General features: G+C 40.3%; 1 protein-coding gene and 1 non-coding gene across 8 annotated transcripts in view; both read left to right on the top strand.

Annotated features, from left to right (window-relative positions):
- Positions 1-20,524, top strand: part of CNOT1 (CCR4-NOT transcription complex subunit 1) — a 106,655-nt gene that overhangs the window by 18,255 nt on the left and 67,876 nt on the right. For all 7 annotated transcript variants that reach the window (XM_040498180.1, XM_040498176.1, XM_040498181.1 and 4 more), the window contains exon 2: positions 9,182-9,457. In XM_040498180.1, the coding sequence (XP_040354114.1) occupies positions 9,356-9,457 (102 nt within the window). In that variant the 5' untranslated portion in view covers positions 9,182-9,355. The remainder of the gene's footprint in view (positions 1-9,181; positions 9,458-20,524) is intronic.
- LOC121010071 (U6 spliceosomal RNA) lies at positions 1,586-1,692 on the top strand. Its single transcript, XR_005780992.1, has one exon. It is a non-coding gene; the product is annotated as a U6 spliceosomal RNA (small nuclear RNA).

Below are 20,524 nucleotides of genomic sequence, written 5' to 3'. Positions count from 1 at the left end.
AATTGTTTTAGTGTAAAAATCTGTATTGCATTAAGCCCCTTGTGGTATATATATAGCACCTAAGCTATGTCCATGGCATAAAGTTAGGCTCAAGTGTTTGAATTAATAAGAGTTCCATCTTTTAGCAAATGAAGATATTTATAAAGTATACTGGAATAAACTGGAAGGAGATCATTTTGGACATTTTATATAATCCTCATAAGGAATGGTAATAGTTTTTCCATTAAAAGTATTTTAGGGGCACTTGGGTGGCTCATTCAGTTAAATGTCTTACTCTTCATTTCAGTTTAGGTTATAATCTTAAGGTTCATCAGTTCGGGCCCAGAGTCGGGCTCTGTGCTGGCAGGGGGGACCTGTTTGTGATTCTCTCTCCCTCTTTCTCTGCCCCTCCCTTGCTTGCCTGCTCTTTCTCTCAAAATAAATAAAGTTAAAAAAATATTTTCAAAGCTTAATGAATTTGAGCTTGTTTCTGCAATCAGATTTATGTTGGTTTTTATGCTTCAAAGCCTACATAACATTTTAATCTTCAAATTATTGACAGTCACCGTCAAAGAGAGATCTCATTTGCATGAATAAAGTTGATACATCTAAAAACATTTTTAGAGGGGCGCCTGGGTGGCGCAGTCGGTTAAGCGTCCGACTTCAGCCAGGTCACGATCTCGCGGTCCGTGAGTTCAAGCCCCGCGTCGGGCTCTGGGCTGATGGCTCAGAGCCTGGAGCCTGTTTCCGATTCTGTGTCTCCCTCTCTCTCTACCCCTCCCCTGTTCATGCTCTGTCTTTCTCTGTCCCAAAAATAAATAAACGTTGAAAAAAAATTAAAAAATAAAAAATAAAAACATTTTTAGAGTCATTCAAAGATTTAGAATTGAAATATTTAAATTTTTTTTAATGTTTATTTATTTTTGAGACAGAGAGAGACAGAGCATGAACGGGGGAGGGTCAGAGAAAGGGGGAGGGTCAGAGAAAGAGGGAGACACAGAATCTGAAGCAGGCTCCAGGCTCTGAGCTGTCAGCACAGAGCCCGACGCGGGGCTCGAACTCATGGACCGTGAGATCATGACCTGAGCCGAAGTCGGATGCTTAACCGACTGAGCCACCCATGCGCTGCTAGTTTTTTTTTTTTTTTTAAAGAGTAACTTGGTTGGTTTGTTTGTTTTTTTTTAAAAACAGTTTATTTATTTTGAGAGAGCACTGAACAGGGAAGCGGGAGGGGGGGGGTGCAAAGAGAAAGAGAATCCCAAGTACGCTCTGCACTGTCAGCGTGCAGCCTGAAGTGGGAGAGAGATCATGACCTGAGCCAAAATCAAGAGTCAGACACTTAACTGACTGAGCCACCCAGGCACCCCATCATCCCCATTTTTTTTTTTAATTATTTATTTTGAGCGAGAGAACAAGCCGGGGAGGGGCAGAGACAGAGGGGGACAGAGAATCTGAAGCGGGTTCTGTGGTGACAGCAGAAAGCTCAATGCAGGGCTTGAACTCATGAACCCTGAGATCACGACCTGAGCTGAAGTTGGACGCTTAACCTGACTCAGCCACCCCGGCGCCGTTATCATCACCCCCAGTTTTATTAAAAATTTCACCTATGCTTCCTACAGTAGCACATACACTAGACTTGATAGGATACAGAGAAGATTAACACGGCCCCTGCATGAGGATGACACACAAATTCATGCAGTGTTCCATATTTTTTCCATCATGTCTCAAAGTAAAGTCTTTAAGAAAGAAAAGAAAATCACATGTACAGAGAAATTAATAGTACAGTGAACAGCCAGTAACTTCTTCCTAGAGTCAGCAATTAACATCTTACCGTAACTATTTTCTCTGTTATTCATATATATTTTTTTATTGGAGTACAGTTGACACACCGTTACATCAGTTTCAGGTGCACAACATAGTGATTTGACAACACCATATGTTATTCTGTGCTTACCACAAGTGTTGCTACCATCTGTCATTATACAACATTATTGCCATACCACTGACTATATTCTCTATGATATACCTTTCATTTTTGTGATTTATTCTATAACTGGAATCCTGTACATCCCACTCCCCTTCACCCATTTTTCCCATCTCTATTCATATATTTATACTTAACTGTTTTACCTCAAATACTTGAGCATGCATCTCCTGCAAATTAAGACATTCTTGCATAGCCAAAGTACACCTAAAATTATTAAATACTTTTATAATATCCAATTAATTAAAAAACTTTGCCTCAATATCTTTTATTTATTTAAAATTTTTAAACATTTATTATTTAGAAACAGAGACAGAGTGTGAACATGGGAGGGGCAGAGAGAAGGGGAGACACAGAATCTGAAGCAGGCTCCAGGCTCTGAGCTGTCAGCACAGAACCTGACGTGGGCTTGAAACCATGAGATCATGACCTGAGCTGAAGTCAGACGCTTAGCCGACTGAGCCACCCAGGTGCCCCTGCCTCAATATCTTGTATAAGTTTTTGTTTTTGTTTTTATTTTATTTTTTAAATTTTGCACACAAGAGAGAGCACACTCACACAGCGGGGGAAGGGGAGAGGGAGGGGTGGGTGAGAATCTTAAACAGGTTCCATGCGCAGGTCTCCATCTCACAACCCTGGGATCAGGACCTGAACCAAAATCAGGATTTGGACACTCAACCAACTGAGCCATCCAGGTGCCTCTTATTAATATTTTGAGGAACTTTCATACTGTTCTCCATAGTGGTGGAATCACTTTACAATCCCACCAGCAGTTCACAAGAGTTCCCTTTTCTCCATATCCTCTCCAGCACTTATCTCTTCTTGTCGCTAGCTGTTCTTAATGGTGTGAGATGATATTTTATTCTGATTTTGATATGCTTTTCTCTGATGAGTAGTGATGTTGAGCACCTTTGCAGATACCTGTTCGCTATTTTGATGTCGTCCTTGGGAAAATGTTTGTTCAGTTCCTCTGCTTATTTTTTAATTGGATCGTTTGTGCTTTTTTAATATCTTTACTGAGTTGTTTGAATTTTTATTTTTGAAGTTTATTTTGAGAGAGAGAGAGAAAAAGAGAATGCACAGCTGATAAGAGGCAGAGGGAAGGAGAGATAATCCCAAACAGGCTCTAAGCCATCAGCAAAGAGCCCAGGGCAGGGATCAAACTAAGAAACTGTGAGATCGGGACCTGAGCCAAGATCAAGAGTTGGAAGGAATCCCAACCAACTGAGTTACTCAGGTGTCCCTGTATGAGTTCTTATGTTAACCCTTTATCTGGTACATGTTTTGCAAATACTCTAATTTTGTAGGTTGCCTTTTCATTTTGTTGTTTGTTTTGTTGTGCAGAAGCTTTTAATTTTGATGTCGCATTTGTTGATTCTTTTTCTTTTGTTGTTTGTGCTTTTTGGTGTGATCTCCAAAAACATCATTGCCAAGATCAGCACTGAAGAGCTTATTTTGTATGTTTTCTTTGTGGTATCAGGTCTTTTGTTTAAGTCTTTAATCCATTTTGAGTTAATTTTTGTGAGTGTGTAAGATAGAGGTCCACTTCCATTTTTTTGCATGTAGCTTTCCAGTTTTCCCCAGCAGCGTTTGTTGAAGAGACTGTTCTTTCCCCATTGGTTGTTCTTGTCCCCCTTTTCAGATATTAGTAAGCTGTATATACAAGGGTTTAGTTCTAGGCTCTCTGTTCTTTTCATCTTTGTGTCTATTTTTATGCTATACTGTTTTAATTACTATAGGTTTGTAGTATAGTTGAAAATCAAGAACTGTGGTGCCTCCGGTTTTTTTGTTCTTTCTCATGATTGTTTGGCTCATGAGGGTCTTTTATGGTTCCATACCAATTTTAGGACTTTTTTTTTTTTTTTTCTATTTATGTGAAAAATGCCATTGGGACTTTCATAGGGTTTGTGTTGAGTCTAGGTGGCTTTGGGTGGCATGGGTAGTCTAAGAGTATTAACTCTTCTAACACAGTGTCCTTCCACTTGTTTGTGCCATCTTTAATTTTTTTTCAACACTGTCTTGTAGTTTTCATTGTATAGTCTAGGGCTTTCATTAAACTCCGTTAGGAAATGATGATTTTTAAAAAGCATTTCTCCTGATAATTCCATTTGAAATATAGTATTTCAGGCCTTTAAGCTTTTTTTTTTTTTTAAGTTTGCCTATTTTATTGATTTTTTTGTTTTAAATGTTTATTTATTTTTGAGAGAGAGACAGAGCATGAGCAGTGGAGGGGCAGAGAGAGAGATAGAGGGAGACACAATCTGATACAGGCTCCAGGCTGTGAGCTTTCAGCGCAGAGCCTAACGCAGGGCTCGAACTCAGGAATGGTGAGATCATGACCTAGGCCAAAGTTGGACACTTAATCTACTGAGCCATCCAGGTGCCCCACGGCCTTTAAACTTTTATGTTTACCACATTTTTTTTGCACTGAATTTGGATTCCTGTTAATTTGCTTTGCCCAATAATATAAAAATAGTTTAAACTTTTTTATTAAAATGTTTTTAATGTTTATCTTCAAGAGGGAGGGAGAGAGAGAGAGGGACACTGTGAGTGGAGGAGGGGCAGAGAGAGAGGGAGACACAGAATCTGAAGTAAGCTCCAGGCTCAACAGGCTCTTAGCACAGAGCCCGATATGGGGCTTGAACCCATTAACTGTGAGATCATGACCTGAACCAAAGTAGGACACTTAACTGACTGAGCTATCCAGGCACACTGTAAACTTAAAAAAAAAAAAAAAGTTTATTTACTTATTTTAGAGAGAGAGTGAGTGAGTGGGTGGGGGAAAGTCAGAGAAAAGAGGGAGACAATCCCAAGCAGGCTTTGCACCATCAGCACAGATCCTGACGTGGGGCTTGAATCCATGAACTGGGAGATCATGACCTGAGCTGAAGTCAACTAACTGAGCCACCCAGGTACCCAAAGTTTAAAATTTTTAATGAAATACTCTTGCTAACTGTAAACATGAGTCAAATTTCTTTGATTTCTTTTGGTCCTAAAAAATAGGGGTACTTTGGTGGTTCAGTTGGTTGAGTGTTCAACTCTTGGTTTTGGCTCAGGTTATGTTCCCAGGGTTGTGGGATAGAGCCCTGCGTCAGGCTCTGTGCTGAGCATGGACCCAACTTAAGATACTTGCCCCCCCTCACCCCCCCGCCCCTTCAAATAAGAAATAATACACACACACCCACACACCACTCTGCATTGTCCATCAAGGATGTACAGCATCTGTGTTCAGTAATTATTTGAAATAATTTGTTTTCATTGTGTTTTATGTAATCATTTTGACACTCAGGTTTATTTGTTTGTATTTGGTTGTGTTTTTTCCTCAGGAAAATTTTTTTTAATGTTTATTTATTTTTGAGAGAGAGAAACAGAGTGAGAGCAGGGGATGGACAGAGAGAGGAGGAGACACAGAAGCAGGCTCCAGGCTCCGAGCTGTCAGCACTGAGCCGCAGAGTGGGTCTTGAACTCCCAAACTGAGATTGTGACCTAAGCTGAAGTCGGATGCTTAACCAGACTGAGGTGCCCCTGATTGTAGGTTTTTTCTTAATTAAATTTCAAACGTGGAAGATAATCACGTGATTCAAAAGTCAAAAACATACAAAAAGGTATACTTGCTGAGTTTTCAATCAGATTTGTATGCCTTCTACCCTTTTCTCCCTTATGGCTAACCATTTTGATTAGTTTGTGGCTTATCTTTCCTGTATATTTTTTGCAAAAAGCTAACTCTATGTCCACATATTAGAAGCAAAAAGTAGCATATATAGAAATAACAGTTTATTTTCTTATTTAAAATTTTTTTTTAATGTTTATTACTATTATTTTGTGTGTGAGAAAGACAGTGCGAGTGGGGTAGAGGCAGAGAGAGGGAGAGACAGAATCTGAAGCGGGCTCTAAGCTGCCAGCACAGAGCCTGACATGGGGCTCAAACTCACAAACCTGATCATGACCTGAGCTGAATGAAGTCAGATGCCTAACTGACTGAGCCACCCAGGTGCCCCTAGAAATAAGAGTTTAAAGGCTAGAATACTATATACGTTGTCCAAGATATTTATTCGGTCACCAACTCCTAGCCATTCCTTTGCTATGACAGCTATTGCTGCACTGAATAATACTGTACATGTTGTATGTATGAAGGTCTGTAGATTTCTAGAAGGACTCTTTATTTAGGACTTAAACTTCTTTTTTAAGAGAGTGAGAGCGAGCGCACAAACTGGGGAGGGGCAGAGGGGAGAGACAGAATCCCAAGCAGCCTCCCATGCTGTCAGCACAGAGACTGATGCAGGACCTGAACTCATGAACTGTGAGATCATGACTTGAGCCAAGACCAAGAGTTGGACGCTTAACTGACTGTGCCACCTAGGCGCCCCTCGGGGTCTTTTTGTAAATGGAATTTTAAGTGAAATCCTGTCTGTAACCACTATGGTTGAGACCTTATTTTCTCTGCATTCTCTGCACATAGGAACGTAGATGTCTTTATTTAAAAGATGCAATCTTGCTATTCATAGTTCCGAAGCTTTTCACTCAGTGTCATGGGTATTCTTTTATGTTAACACTTAGAAGATTAACTGTAATCCACAGTGCTTGGTATTCCTTAGAGTGGATGCACAAGAAACAATTTGTAGTGTTCAAGGAGGAGGAGTCAGCAAAAGAGACTGAGAAGGAGAGACCAGTGAAAGTACATTTTATTTATTTTTTTTTTTAAATTTTTTTTTCAACGTTTATTTATTTTTGCGACAGAGAGAGACAGAGCATGAACGGGGGAGGGGCAGAGAGAGAGGGAGGCACAGAATCGGAAACAGGCTCCAGGCTCCGAGCCATCAGCCCAGAGCCTGACGCGGGGCTCGAACTCACGGACCGCGAGATCGTGACCTGGCTGAAGTCGGACGCTTAACCGACTGCGCCACCCAGGCGCCCCGAAAGTACATTTTAGAAACAAAGTAATGTTTGGAGGGACAGGTCAGGTTTTTTTTTTTTTTTTTTTTTTTTTTTAAGATTTTTGCCAGCTAGGGTGATCACATGTCTTGGTTCACACCTGTTGTCTGGTTTAACTGGTTACACCATTTACTTTCAGAAGTGTTTTGGTTTGGTTAATAAATTATGTTGTCCTTCTAATCTAATATAAGGGCTTGGAATCGGTCATAAATGCATTAACTTGTTCATATAATGAAGATTGGGTTTTTGAAACTTGGATTACACCAGTGTTTTATTGTATAGCAGTCTTTAGATGTTAATGTGAAAAGGTTGTACCCTTTACCATGAGGCTTTTATCAGAAGAGATGGTGTAGTCAAAGTACCAAACCCTCAGTTTTATTAGAGGAATTCTGAGAAGGTCATTCAGTATTTGTTTTGCTGTACCATATCATAAGTAAAATAAAATTTGTGCCGTCCCATGGGTAAAATAATAACTGAAACAGGCTGGGGTGCCTGGGTGGCTCAGTCACTTAGACGTCCAGCTCTTGATTTCAACTCAGGCCATGATCTCACACTTGACGAGATCAAGCCCTGTGTGGTGCTCTGTTGACAGCACTTAGCCTGCTTGGGATTTTCTCTCTCCTTTTCTCTCTGCCCCTCCCCTGCTCTCTGTCTCTGTAAATAAATAAACATTAAAACACTTAAAAAAAACCAGGCTGCCATAGAATCTGTTCCATGGTAAAGTTATTCTGTTCCTTTGTATCAGCCTTTTAAAAAAAATGTTTATTATTTTGAGAGGGAGAAAGAGAGCACACAAGTAGGGGAGGGGCTGAGAGAGAGGAAGAGAGAGAATCCCAAACAGGCTCTGGGCTGTTAGGGTGGAGCCCAACGTGGGGCACCATGTGGGGCTTGAACTCACAAACTGAAGTGAATGGTGAGATCATGACCTGAGCCGAAATCAAGAGTTGGGCGCTTAACAGACTGAGCCACCCCAGCGCCCCTAATCTTTGTGAATTCTCTATATTTTACCTGGTGAGTTCTGATTGTAATGAAATTATGAGCCGATTTTATAGAACATGAAGCTTTGCATAAGTTCAGCTCCTTGTATTCAAAGATTTTTGTATTTCAGCAGCAGTACTTGGTGAATGCTTAAGAAGAACGTGTGGGGGCAGCTGGGTGGTTCAGTCAGTGAAGTGTCTTGACTTGATTTTGGCTCAGGTCAAAATCTCAGTTTGAGATAGAGCTCTGTGTTGGGCTCTGTGCTGCCAGTGTGGAGCATGCTCAGAATTCTCTTTCCCTCTCTCCCTCCCCTGCTTGCACACTCTCTCTCTTTCAAAATAAATATTAAAAGAAGCTTATGTGTTTTTTATTTTTTGTTTTTGTAACACGGAATAGTTCCTCTGACTCAGCTTGTGGTTGGAATTAAACTGATAAGCATCCTGTGATTTTAGCTATCCTGCTGCTTTGGGCTTTCCTTTCTAAATTTTCCTAATAAAATTTTCAACACTGTGAGAAGGAATTTCGGTTATGGAGTCCTTATTTGCCTTTAAGACAACCATTCAAATACCTAAAACATAGATCCTAAGGTACAACTTTAAGACCAAACCATCTGATTCTGTAGCAGTCTATAAGGAGTAAAGTTAATAAATGGGGTCTTGTAAATAGGTTGTAGATAGTGTGGGAAGAGAGACTGAAAATGTCAGATATCTGAGTGTTCCTTTCCATCTATCCTAATTTTAAGTACGTTCCTGCTGTTCCTAAGGGTATAGTATAAATAATCATTTTGAAGTAGATAAAATAGAACTTTCAGATATTATAGGTTGTCTCGCTAAACAAACTTTTGGGGGGGGGTTTCTTTTTCTATTGGCCCTAAGTTTCAAACTTGGCATCGTCTATAAATAGTGTTTGAGACATTTTAATTTTGTTTTTCCTAAGTCCTTGGTGGTATTTCAGGTATTACGATGGAGAGATGATGGTTGTTTAACTCCTTTTCCCATAAAAATAAAAACTAATTTGGGGGCACCTGTGGGTGGCTCAGTCGGTTAAGCGTCCAACTTCGGGTCATGATCTCAGGTCATGATCTCACCGTTTGTGGGTTTGAGCCCCGCTTCGGGCTCTGTGCTGAGAGCTCAGAGCCTGGAGCCTGCTTTGGATTCTGTGTCTCCCTCTCTCTCTCTGCCCCTCCCCTGCTCACACTCTGTCTGTCTCTGTCTCTTAAAAATAAATGTAAAAAACAAAATAACTATTTGAAAATCTGAAGTGTTTTCTTCTTCTTCTTCTTTTTTTTTTTTTTTTTTAATAACACAGGTGCCATGTTTCAGAACAGAGTAATACCCCTGGTAAAGAAGAACTGAAGACACTGCACAGACATCAGATATAGGCTAATTACAAAGAAAGCATTAACCTGCCTCTGAGGTGACTAAAGGGGAATAATGGTGATTTTGCGCCGGGCTCGGCCGCCTGCTTCCGCCCCAACCAGCAATGAATCTTGACTCGCTCTCGCTGGCCTTGTCTCAAATCAGCTACCTGGTGGACAATTTAACCAAGAAAAACTACCGAGCCAGCCAGCAGGAAATACAGCATGTAAGTAAACTTAGAAAACAAATACCAGTAAAGGAATGAGTATGTAGTGGAAAGAAGGTTCTCCGCAGCTTTAATACGTAAAAGAGATTTATCCCAGTCCTTTTTTTGAGGAGTCACAGATTTTAATTTTTCTATACAACTTATGAAATATCTTGTTTTGGCCTACTCCCCATCTTTTCTAGCTACAGTTTGAAATTGAGGTATACTTTACAAAATGTAAAACTCACCCTTTTAAAATGTGCCATTTGGTAGTTTCCAGTAATTCACAAAATTACTTAATTATCACCATCTTTGAAAATATCTTCTTCATCTTTGAAAGAAATGCTTAACACTGTGAGCAGTTGCTCTTCCATTCCCTCCTCTCTCCAGCCGCTGGCAAGCACTAATCTTTCTGCTTTTATGGATTTGCCTTTCTGGACATTTCATATAAACGCAGTCTTACCAGATGTGGCCTTTTGTGTCTGCCTTCTTTCACTTATCAAAGTACTTTCAAGTTTCATCCATGTTGGAGCCAGTGTCAGTACTTCATTCCTTTTTATGAATAATAATAATAATACTGTGTTAATATTATTCATAATAATGAACGATAGTCAATTCTATGAATAGTCCTCATTTTGTTCATCCAACCATCGAATATATTTAAATTTGTTTCCATTTTGTGGCTTTTGAGTAGTGTTGGCTTTCAGTTTTTGGGTGGATATTTGTTTTTGATTTTTTTGTAAGTTTATATATTTTGAGAGAGAGAGAGGGAGAGAGACAGCGTGAGTCTGGAAGGGTCAGGATGAGAGGAGAGGAGAGAGAGAATCCCAAGCAGGCTCTGCGCTGTCAGTTTGGAGGATGATGTGGGGCCCGAACTCCTGAAACCATGAGATCATGACCTGAGCCGAAACCAAGAGTTGGATGCTTAACTGACTCAACCATCCAGGTGCCCCTGTTTTAAATATTTAGTATATACTAAATAATGGAATTTCTAGGTCATATGGTAACTCTAAATATCTGAAGAACTGCCAGACTATTTTCTAGAGCACTGGACCACTTTTCAGTTCTACAAGCAATGTAGAAGGGTTCCAATTTTCTCTCCTCTTTATGAACACTATTCCCATTCTAGGGAGTGTAAACAGGTATCTCATTTTGGTAATATAGTTGATGATGTTGGACATCTTTCATGTGCTTATTTGTGTATCTTTGGAGAAATGTCATTTCAAATTCTTTGCCCCTCTCCCCCCGCCCAGGTTTTGCCTTTGACCCCCAATTTTAAAAAGCTATTGTTTTCAAGTACAGGTTTGACTTATAGAGCCTTTCATTCAATCTTTTTGAAAGTTATATAGTATACCTTTGTTTCAATGATGGTACCCCCTTTGCATCAATAAATCAAATGGCACTATACTTAGAATTGTATATATTGTTAAAATAAAACATACTAGTTGTGTGACAGTAGTAGGTCACTTCTCTGAACCTTATTTTCCTCACCTGCAAAATAAGAATAAAAATAAAATCTGCCTGACATCCTTGTTAGGATTAAATGCAATAAGTGGAGCACCTAATATGGTTCCTGTCATAAGCATTATTTTTAAAAATGCTAATTCTCCTCTGCGTAATAAATTACAGTTATTATATAAGTTAAGTAGTACACTAGCACAAGTTTGTAAATGAAGTAGGTGCCTAATTATTTGAGCTAAATCTAAGAATTAAGAGTTTATATGGAAACTTTTTTCTCTTTTGTTTTTGGAGTGTGTGTGTAGAAGTTGTGGTTTAAGTTTATTTTTAAAGTAGATTAATATAAGGGCACCTGTGTGGCTCAGTCAGTTAAACGTTCGACTTTAGCTCAGGTCATGATCTTGTGATCCGTGGGTTCAAGCTCCGTGTTGGGCTCTGTGCCGACAACTCAGAGCTTGGAGCCTGCTTCAGATTCTGTGTCTCCCTCTTCTCTGCCCCTTCCACACTCTGTCTTCCTCTCAAAAATAAATAAACATTAAAAAAAAGTGAAAAAATAGTAAAATACTTCTCATCCTTTTTTATATGGTGGTGTATGATAGTGTTCTACATCTTGGTTTTTTGTTTTTTTTTTTTAATTTACCAGTCTCTTTTAGAAATTATTTCTTAATCCAAACATGAAAAGTTTCTTCATCCTTTTAAAAGGCTGTATAGGAAACCATCGTATTGATGAATTGTAATTTATTTCACTATTGAGGTACATTTCGGTTTGGTGTGTGTGTGTGTGTGTCCATCCTATCAACAATGCTGTTATAAGATTGTTTTTTACGTGTGTGTTAGTTGATTTGTAGGATAAATTCTTAGAAATTCAAGCTTGGGCAACTCTTCTACTTAGTTTTGTTTTTTTCTCTTTTAATTTTTTTTATGTTTATTTATTTTTGAGACAGAAACAGAGCATGAGTGGAGGAGGGGCAGAGAGAGAGGGAGACACAGAATCTGAAGCAGGCTCCAGGCTCTGAGCTTTCAGCACAGAGCCTGACCCAGGGCTCAAACCCACGAACCATGAGATCATGACCTGAACCGAAGTCGGACGCTTAACCGACTGAACCACCCAGGCACCCCTTCTACTTAGTTTTCTAATGGAAAAGCTCAGTTCTTGGAATTACTCAGTTCCTATTTGCTTTTTTTTCTTTTCATGTAGTATTTCAGTGTATGTAGTACATTGAAATACCAGCACATTTGTATGCTTACAGGACTTAATGCATTTGATGCTACTTTGATGAATTAATGGTGCTTGAGTTCATTTTTCTAATACCTTCACAGGTCCTTCTAGTACAGAACAAAATTCAAGCTTCTCAGTCTGAGTTTCAGGACCCTTTATGTCATTCTAAATCCTGAAATTCTCATCTTTGAAGAATCCAATCTAATAACACTTCATCAGTGAAGACTTAACCCCTTTTTTCCTTTATTTGGACTAATTCTTTAGGATAAATTCTGAAAGCTGTGCTGGTCTGTGACCTAAGAATTTGATGCAACTACTATTTAAGCATCTGCTGTGTACCATGTGTTATTTATTTATTTTTAGTCATTTTAAAAAAAAATTTTTTTTTTCAACGTTTATTTATTTTTGGGACAGAGAGAGACAGAGCATGAACGGGGGAGGGGCAGAGAGAGAGGGAGACACAGAATCGGAAACAGGCTCCAAGCTCCGAGCCATCAGCCCAGAGCCTGACGCGGGGCTCGAACTCACGGACCGCGAGATCGTGACCTGGCTGAAGTCGGACGCTTAACCGACTGCGCCACCCAGGCGCCCCTATTTTTAGTCATTTTTTAAAAGTTTACTTAGAGAAAGCTCCAATGGGAGAAGGGCATAGAGGAGAGATTCTCTTGTGATTTGATGTGGGGCTCGAACTCATGAACTGTAAGATCATGACTTGAGCTGAAGTCGGATACTAGATTGAGTCACCCAGGTGTCCCTAGTCAACTTTTTATTGAAGTAATATGTATATACAGAGCGGTTCACAAATCATAAATATGCAGATGAGTGGTGCCTGGATGGCTTAGCCGGTTAAGGGTCCCGCTCTTGATAACGGCCCAGGTCAAGATCTCATGGTTAGTAAGATCGAGCCAAGCATCTGAGATTGAGCCCTGTGTTGTGCTCTGCACTGACCGTGTGGAGCCTGCTCGAGATTCTCTCTCTGCCCCTCCCCTGCTTGCACACTCACTTGCACACTCTCTCTCGTAATAAATAAACTTAAGGAAAATAAAAGACACGGGTGCCTCAGTGGCTAAGTTGGTTAAGCATCTAGCTTCGGCTCAGAGCGTGATTTCAAGGTTTTTGAGTTCAGGCCTCGCATTGGCCTTGCACTGGTGGTGTGAAGCCTCCTTGTGATTCTCTCTCTCTTTCTCTCTCTGTCCCTTCCCCACTGGTGTACTCTCTCAAAATAAGTAAATTTAAATTTTTTAAAACATTAAATAAAAATAGATGAATATTCATAAAATGAATATAAATCTGCATAACCATGCAGATCAAGAAAAATGATCTCATTTAACATCTCAGAAGCCTCTTTTTAAGGTACTGAACATATCATTTATGACCCAGCAGTTCACTTCTATGTATACAATAAAACAAATTCATGTGCATGTTCATCAAAAAACATGTATTTGCAATAGCTATGCTGGAAATAACCCAATCGTCTATCAGTAGCAGTGAGATTATTACGTGAAACAACATTGATCTTACAGTGTTGTGTGAAAAATGGTAAGCATTATGTCAGTTCATTCGTTGTTTGTGCATACTCCGTTCTGTTACCATTTCTTCCTAGCAACTGTTCAAACACTTGTAATGGTGCAGGTATTATTTTTGATGTGATTTTATGTCAGTTTTCACCTTCTCCTCATAGTCATGCAGGGTAGGTATTACTCTCTTTACACGGAGTTTCAAAGACATTATTAATTATTTTGCCCACTGGTACTTTCCCTGAAAATGGTGGCAAATGTGATATTTGAATCCACAACATTCCTATGATGGATCTCATTCTGCATGGAAGACAAAGAAATAGGAGATAATTAGACTGGATTGGAAGGTCTTCTAGTTCAAAGTTTGGCTGTCCCAGACAGCCCCTACTCTAAAATATCTTTCACTGTGTTCTCAGTGTGACCTTTGTAAAATGTATAGCTGTGGTCTCTTTGTTGTTTTAAAATCTTTAGTCTGTCTCTGTCCTATCCAGTTAGAAACTCAGACTCCTAGGCTTGGCCTGTGTTGCTCTTCTCTGGAAGCACGTAAGAGGTAGTTTGGAATGCAGGTTACTTACAAGGTTTCTACACCTGTAGTGGAGGGAGACCAATTGGAAACAGAATTGGGCAGAAGGAGAACTGTGGTGGAAATGTTGGCAAACTGTGTGGGAAGTTTGGGAACAGATCTCAAAGTTGTCTCACAGTGTGCCCAGATGGCCAGGCCTTTATATCCCTTATGTTATCTCTTAATATATGAGAGCTAACCTTAGGCAGAGCTGTCCCATGCAGCCGAGACAAACTCTGAGGGACCTGACTGCCAGCGTGAGTGCAACTTCCTTGAAGTAGGGAATCTGATGGTGCAGTGTGTCACTTCACCCCACCAAGGCTCTGCCTGAACTGGTCAGCTTAATACTATAATTAGTTTGATTATCTTGCCTACTCTCAAGACCTTGAGTTGTGGAACTATCCTCTAGTTTTTATCTTTATACCTATAAATGCAATCGGGATGAAAGAAGGAATAAATTATTTAGTGATTGGTTTTTTTAAGAAGATTAGATTATTTTTTAAAATTCATTTTATTGGAGCGTCTGGGTGGCTCAGTTGGTTAAGTGTCCGACTTTGGCTCACCTCATGATCTCACGGTTTGTGGGTTTGAGCCCCATGTCAGGCTCTGTGTTGATAGCTCAGAGCCTGGATCCTGCTTTGAATTGTGTCTCCCTCTCTTTCTGCCCCTTACCCACTCACACTCTGTCTCTCTGTCTTTAAAAAGTTAATTTAAAAAATTAAAAAAGCAAAATTCATTTTATTTATTTTTTTAAGTTTATGTATTTTTTTTTAATTTTTTTAAATGTTTATTTATTTTTGAGACAGAGAGAGACAGAGCATGAACGGGGGAGGGTCAGAGAGAGGGAGACACAGAATCTGAAACAGGCTCCAGGCTCTGAGCTGTCAGCACAGAGCCCGATGCGGGGCTCGAACTCACGGACCGTGAGATCATGACCTGAGCCAAAGTCGGCCGCTTAACCAACTGAGCCACCCAGGTGCCCCAAGTTTATGTATTTTGAGAGAGAGACAGCAGGAGTGGGGGAAGGGCAGAGAGAGAGAGAGGGAGATGGAGGATCCCAAGCAGGCTCTGTGCTGCCAGCCCAGAGTCTGACAGAATTCACCCAACTTTGAGATCTTGACCTGAGCCTAAAACAAGAGGCTGAAACTCATCCAGCTGACCCACCCAGGTGCTCCTCCTCCCTTATTTGTTTGTTTATTTATTTTGAGAGACAGTGCAAGTGGGGATATTTTTTCTCCTCTCCTCCCCTCTCCTCTCCCTTCTCCCTTCTCCCTTCTCCCTTCTCCCTTCTCCCTTCTCCCTTCTCCCTTCTCCCTTCTCCCTTCTCCCTTCTCTTTAGAGAGAGGGAGCAGTGGGGGTGGACAGAGAGAAAGGATCTTAAGCAGGCTCCATGTCCATTGTGGAGCCAGACATGGGGCTCAATCTCCTGACGGTGAGATCATGACCTGAACAGAAATCAAGAGTTGGACAGTCAGCCGACTGAGCCACCCTGGTGCCCCTTAAAAGATTGTGGCGCTCAAACTCACAACCTTGAGATCAGGAGTCGCAGGCTCCACCAGAATGAGCCAGCTAGGTGCCCCACTAATTAATTTTGAAGATAAATGTTAGAATGGTTGGCCTAATGACTGAGGTTTTCACAATGTCTACAAATTTTTCTCAGACAAGTAAATTTTGTGTCTTTAATAGTGTTTTTGGAGGGAGTGCCTCTCTCCCTCTGCCCCTTCCCTGCTTGCGTACGCTCTCTCAAAATTGATAAACTTAAATAGTATCTTTACAGACAGCCTCCTTCTGTTATTTCAGAAGAATGATTAGGAATTTAGAACTGATGTGGAAGCAGCATTCTAATTTTTGGTTCTTGATTGCTTTTGGTGATTGGTAAAGGCTTATTGTATTCTTGGATGCTTAGTATATTTTACACTTGCTGTGTTGTGGCTTAGTCTGAGCAGCCTTAATAGCTTGACTAGGATTGTTTTCCCTTTGTTGTTTCTCCTAGGGACAAGCAGATAAAGGAATGTTCATTGAATTTATTAGATATATGGGTTCACTAGATGTGTGAACTAACTAGTACTACCATTTTATAGATGAGAAAACAGGATTGGAGTTTGTCTCATCAGTCAGGATGTTATGATATTCTTTAAAGATTAACCCTTGTAGTTCTTTCCTTTAAATTCATCATTGTTGGGACACGTGGGTGGGTTAGTTGGTTAAGGTTGGACTCTTGGTCCTGATTTCACACTTCATGAAATTGAGCCCCATGTTGGGCTCTGTGCTGACTATGTGGGGCCTGCTTGGGATTCCATCTCCCCCTCCCTCTCTGCCACTGCCCTGCTTGTGTGCTTTCTCTCTCAAAAACAAACAAAAAACCATAAAGGTGTAATCGTTGTTATGTGAAAGAAATTATATAAGTAAAATAGAAAAAAATACACTAATTTTTTTAAATTCTCAGCTTAACGTTTCTGAACATTTCACTTTTGTTTTTGGGTTAAAAATACTGATGCTATAAAAATATTTTATGCCTTCGGGTGCCTGGCTGACTCAGTTGGGGAACATGTGATTCTTGATCTTGGGGTTGTGAGTTTGAGCCCCACATGGGGTGTAGAGATTACATAAGTAAAAATTTAAAAAAAGTATTTTGTATCGTGTCCTTTAAGATCTAGAGTTTCTGTAAGTATAATTTAAAAATTGTATTAAAATTTCAAGTTTATTTAAAAATTTTTTTTTTCAACGTTTATTTATTTTTGGGACAGAGAGAGACAGAGCATGAACAGGGGAGGGGCAGAGAGAGAGGGAGACACAGAATCAGAAACAGGCTCCAGGCTCTGAGCCATCAGCCCAGAGCCCGACGCGGGGCTCGAACTCACGAACCGCGAGATCGTGACCTGGCTGAAGTCGGACGCTTAACTGACTGCGCCACCCAGGCGCCCCTCAAGTTTATTTTTAATATGTGATATAAAATAGATTTAAAAATTTATTAAGTTAATAAAACTTACACCAAGAGTTTTATTAAAGATAATCTCAAGCGCAAGAATAGAACAGTATAATATAATCTTCCCAAATCTATCATCCTTATTTTAAGTCATGACTAATCTTATTTCAGGCTTTTTTTGAGAGAGAGAGAGAGAGAGAGAGAGAGAGAGAGAGCGCGCGCACGCGTGGGGGAGGAGCAGAAAGAGAGGGAGAGCGAGGACCCCAAGCAGGCTTCTTCTCACTGTCAGTCCAGAGCCTGACGAGGTGATAGGTCCCACGAACTGTGGCATCATGCATGACCTGAGCTGAAATCAAGAGTTGGACACCCTACCGACTGAGCCACCTAGGCACCCCCAGTGTTCGGTTTTAAAACTTGTCTCATACATAATTTTATTTATTTATATATTAAACCAAACCATAATGCCACGGTCATATCTTAAAAAAAAAAAGCATAATAATTTCTAAATGTAATATCCAGTTAACACTCAAATTTCCTGTTTGCCTCATGTAAAAAATCTCATATAACATGTAGGTTTGAATTAGGATCCAATATAATAAACATTTGTTCAATTGGCCCTCATTAAAGATCTTTTAAAATCTTTGGTTTTCCGGGGTGCCTGGGTGGCTTAGTCAGTTAAACATCAACTTTGGCTCAGGTCATGATCTCACAGTTCCTGAACCCACAGCATTGGGCTCTCTGTTGTCAGCACAGAGCCTGCTTCGGATTCTCTGTCCTCCTCCCCACTTCTTAAACAAATAAATAAAAACTTTAAATCAGATTGTCTTATAGCTACCAAGTGTGAGTTTTGCTGATTGTAGCTCCAGGGTGATGTTTAACATGTTCTTTTGTCTCTTGTATTTCCTGTAAATCAGAAAATTTAGGAGCTTAATAGATTAGGTTTTTTCTTCCCTTAAAACAGTTTTAAAGGTAGTAGTATATACTTTTCATCAGGAGGTTTGCAGTGTCTGGTTGCCTCTATTTTTGTGATTTTTAGTAGACTTTGTTCATTGATTAGATTCATTTGTTCAGGATTGCAAAATGATGGTACTCTTGTTATGCATTCTTGAAATAGTTCTGTAAAAAGAAACTTACCAACTATATGGTTATCTGAGGTACAGTTTATAAAAGAAGGGCAAGATTAATGTTTGATTCTGTGTTTATTTGCAAGTTTTCAAAGTGACTGGATTCCTGGCTTCTGAACATGACTGTGAATATGAGTTTTTAAAAAAAATTTTTTTAATGTTTGTTTATTTTTGAGAGACAGAGTCAGAGCACAGGCAGGGCATGAGCCATCCAGGCACCCCAAATAGGAGGTTTTTTTTAGCATTCTTAAGAACTCTTTTTTATTTGAGGTGTGGGGGTGGGGGGAGGGAGAGCGTGCAAGCGCATGTGAGTACGGGAGAGGGGCAGAGGGAGAGAATCCCAAGCAGGTTCTTTGCTGAGTGCGGAGTCCCAACGTGGGGCTTGATCTCACTACACTGGGATCATGACTTGAGCCGAAATTACAAGTTGTATGCTCAACTAACTAAGCCACCCAGGCACCCCAGGAGCTCATATATTTTTAGCTTTTGATGTATGTGTTTTAGTATTAAAATTTTTTTTATTACCATTTTTTAATTTATTTTTGAGAGACAGAGACAGAGCACGAGTGGGGGAGGGGCAGAGAGAGGGAGACCCAGAATCCGAAGCAGGCTCCATGCTTCAATCCGTCAGCACAGAGCCCAGTGCAAGCAGCTGATGGTTGCTGAAGGTTGAGGTGGCTGTAGCAATTTCTTAACATTGATTGACTCTTCCTTTCATGGATGATTTCTCTGTAGCATGTGATGCTGTTTGGTAGTATTTAATTTGCAGTAGAATGTGTTTCAAAATTGTGGAGTCAGTCCTCTCAAGCCCTGCCTGCCACTGCTTTACTAAGTTGGTAAGTTGATAGTTGATAAACAAACTTCGTTGTCATTCCAACAATCTTCACAGCATCTTCACCAGGAGTAAATTCCATCTCAAGTAACCACTTTGCTCCTTTAAAAGAATCAATTCTTCATCTGTTAAAGTTTTTTTTTTCTTTGAGAGAGAGAGAGAGCAAGCTGGGGAAGGGCAGAGGGGGAGAGAATCTTTTTTTTCTTTTTTTAATGTTTTTTTTAATCTTTGTTTATTGAGAGAGAGAGACAGTGCAGGCAGGGGAGGGACAGAGAGAAGGAGGGATACACAGAATCTGAAGCAGGCTCCAGACTCTGAGCTGTCAGCATAGAGCCTGACACAGGGCTCGAACCCACGAACAGTGAGATGACCTGAGCTGAAATCAAGAGTTAAACACCTAACTGACTGAGCCACCCAGCCGCCCCTCATCTGTTAAAATTTTATCATGAGATTGCAGTAATTCAGTTACATCTTCAGGCCGCACTTCCAGTTCTGGTTCTCGTGCTGTTTCTAGCACATCTGTAGTTACTTCTTCCACTGAAGTCTTGAACCCCTTAAAGTCATCTCCACGGACTGGAATCAACTTCTGTAACTCTGGTTACTTTTGATATTTTGACCTTTTCCCCATGATCACGAATGTTCTTGGATGGCATCTAGAATGCTAAGTCCCTTCCAGAAGGTTTTCACTTTACTTTGCCCAGATCCATCATCAAGGATTATCATTATCTGTGGTGGCTGTAGCTTAACAAAATGTACTTCTTAAATAGTAAGACTTGAAAAATCTGAAGGACTTCTGGGGCACTTGGGTGGCTCAGTCAGTTAAGCATTGGACTTCGGCTCAGGCCATGAACTTGCTTTCGTGAGTTTGAGCCCTGCATCAGGCTCTGTGCTGACAGCTCAGAGCCTGGAGCCTGTTTGGATTCTGTGTCTCCCTCTTTCTCTGCCCTTCCCCTGCTCGCACTCTGTCTGTCTGTCTCTCTCTCAAAAATAAAGATTAAAAAAAAAAAAAAAGTCTAATAAAGGGCTCTTTGATCCGTGGGGCTGCGGAATGGATGTTGTGTTAGCAGACCTGAAAACAACAATCATCTCCTTGTATATCTCCACCAGAGCTCTTGGGTGACCAGGTGCATTGTCAGTGATCAGTAATCTTTTGAAAGGAGTCTTTCTTTCTGAACATTAGGTCTCAACAGTGGTTTTAAAATATTCAGCAAATCATGATGTAAACAGATGTACTGTCCTGTAGGCTTTGTTCCATTTTTAGAGCACAGGAGGGTCAATTTAGCATAATTTGTAAGGACCCTAGGAGTTTTGGAATGGTCAGTGAGCATTGGGTTCACCTTAAAAGTCGCCTGCTGCATTTGCCCTTAACAAGAGAGTCATCTTGTCTTTTGAAGCTTTGAAGTCAGGCATTGGCTTCTCTCTAGCTGTGGAAGTCCTAAATGGCATTTTC

This window comes from Herpailurus yagouaroundi, unplaced genomic scaffold (genome assembly GCF_014898765.1).
Source record: "Herpailurus yagouaroundi ecotype Mexico unplaced genomic scaffold, PumYag 190, whole genome shotgun sequence".
Lineage (NCBI taxonomy): Eukaryota > Metazoa > Chordata > Mammalia > Carnivora > Felidae > Herpailurus > Herpailurus yagouaroundi.
The sequence above is the reverse complement of the archived record's forward strand: the minus strand, read 5'-3'. Positions and strand labels throughout refer to the sequence as shown.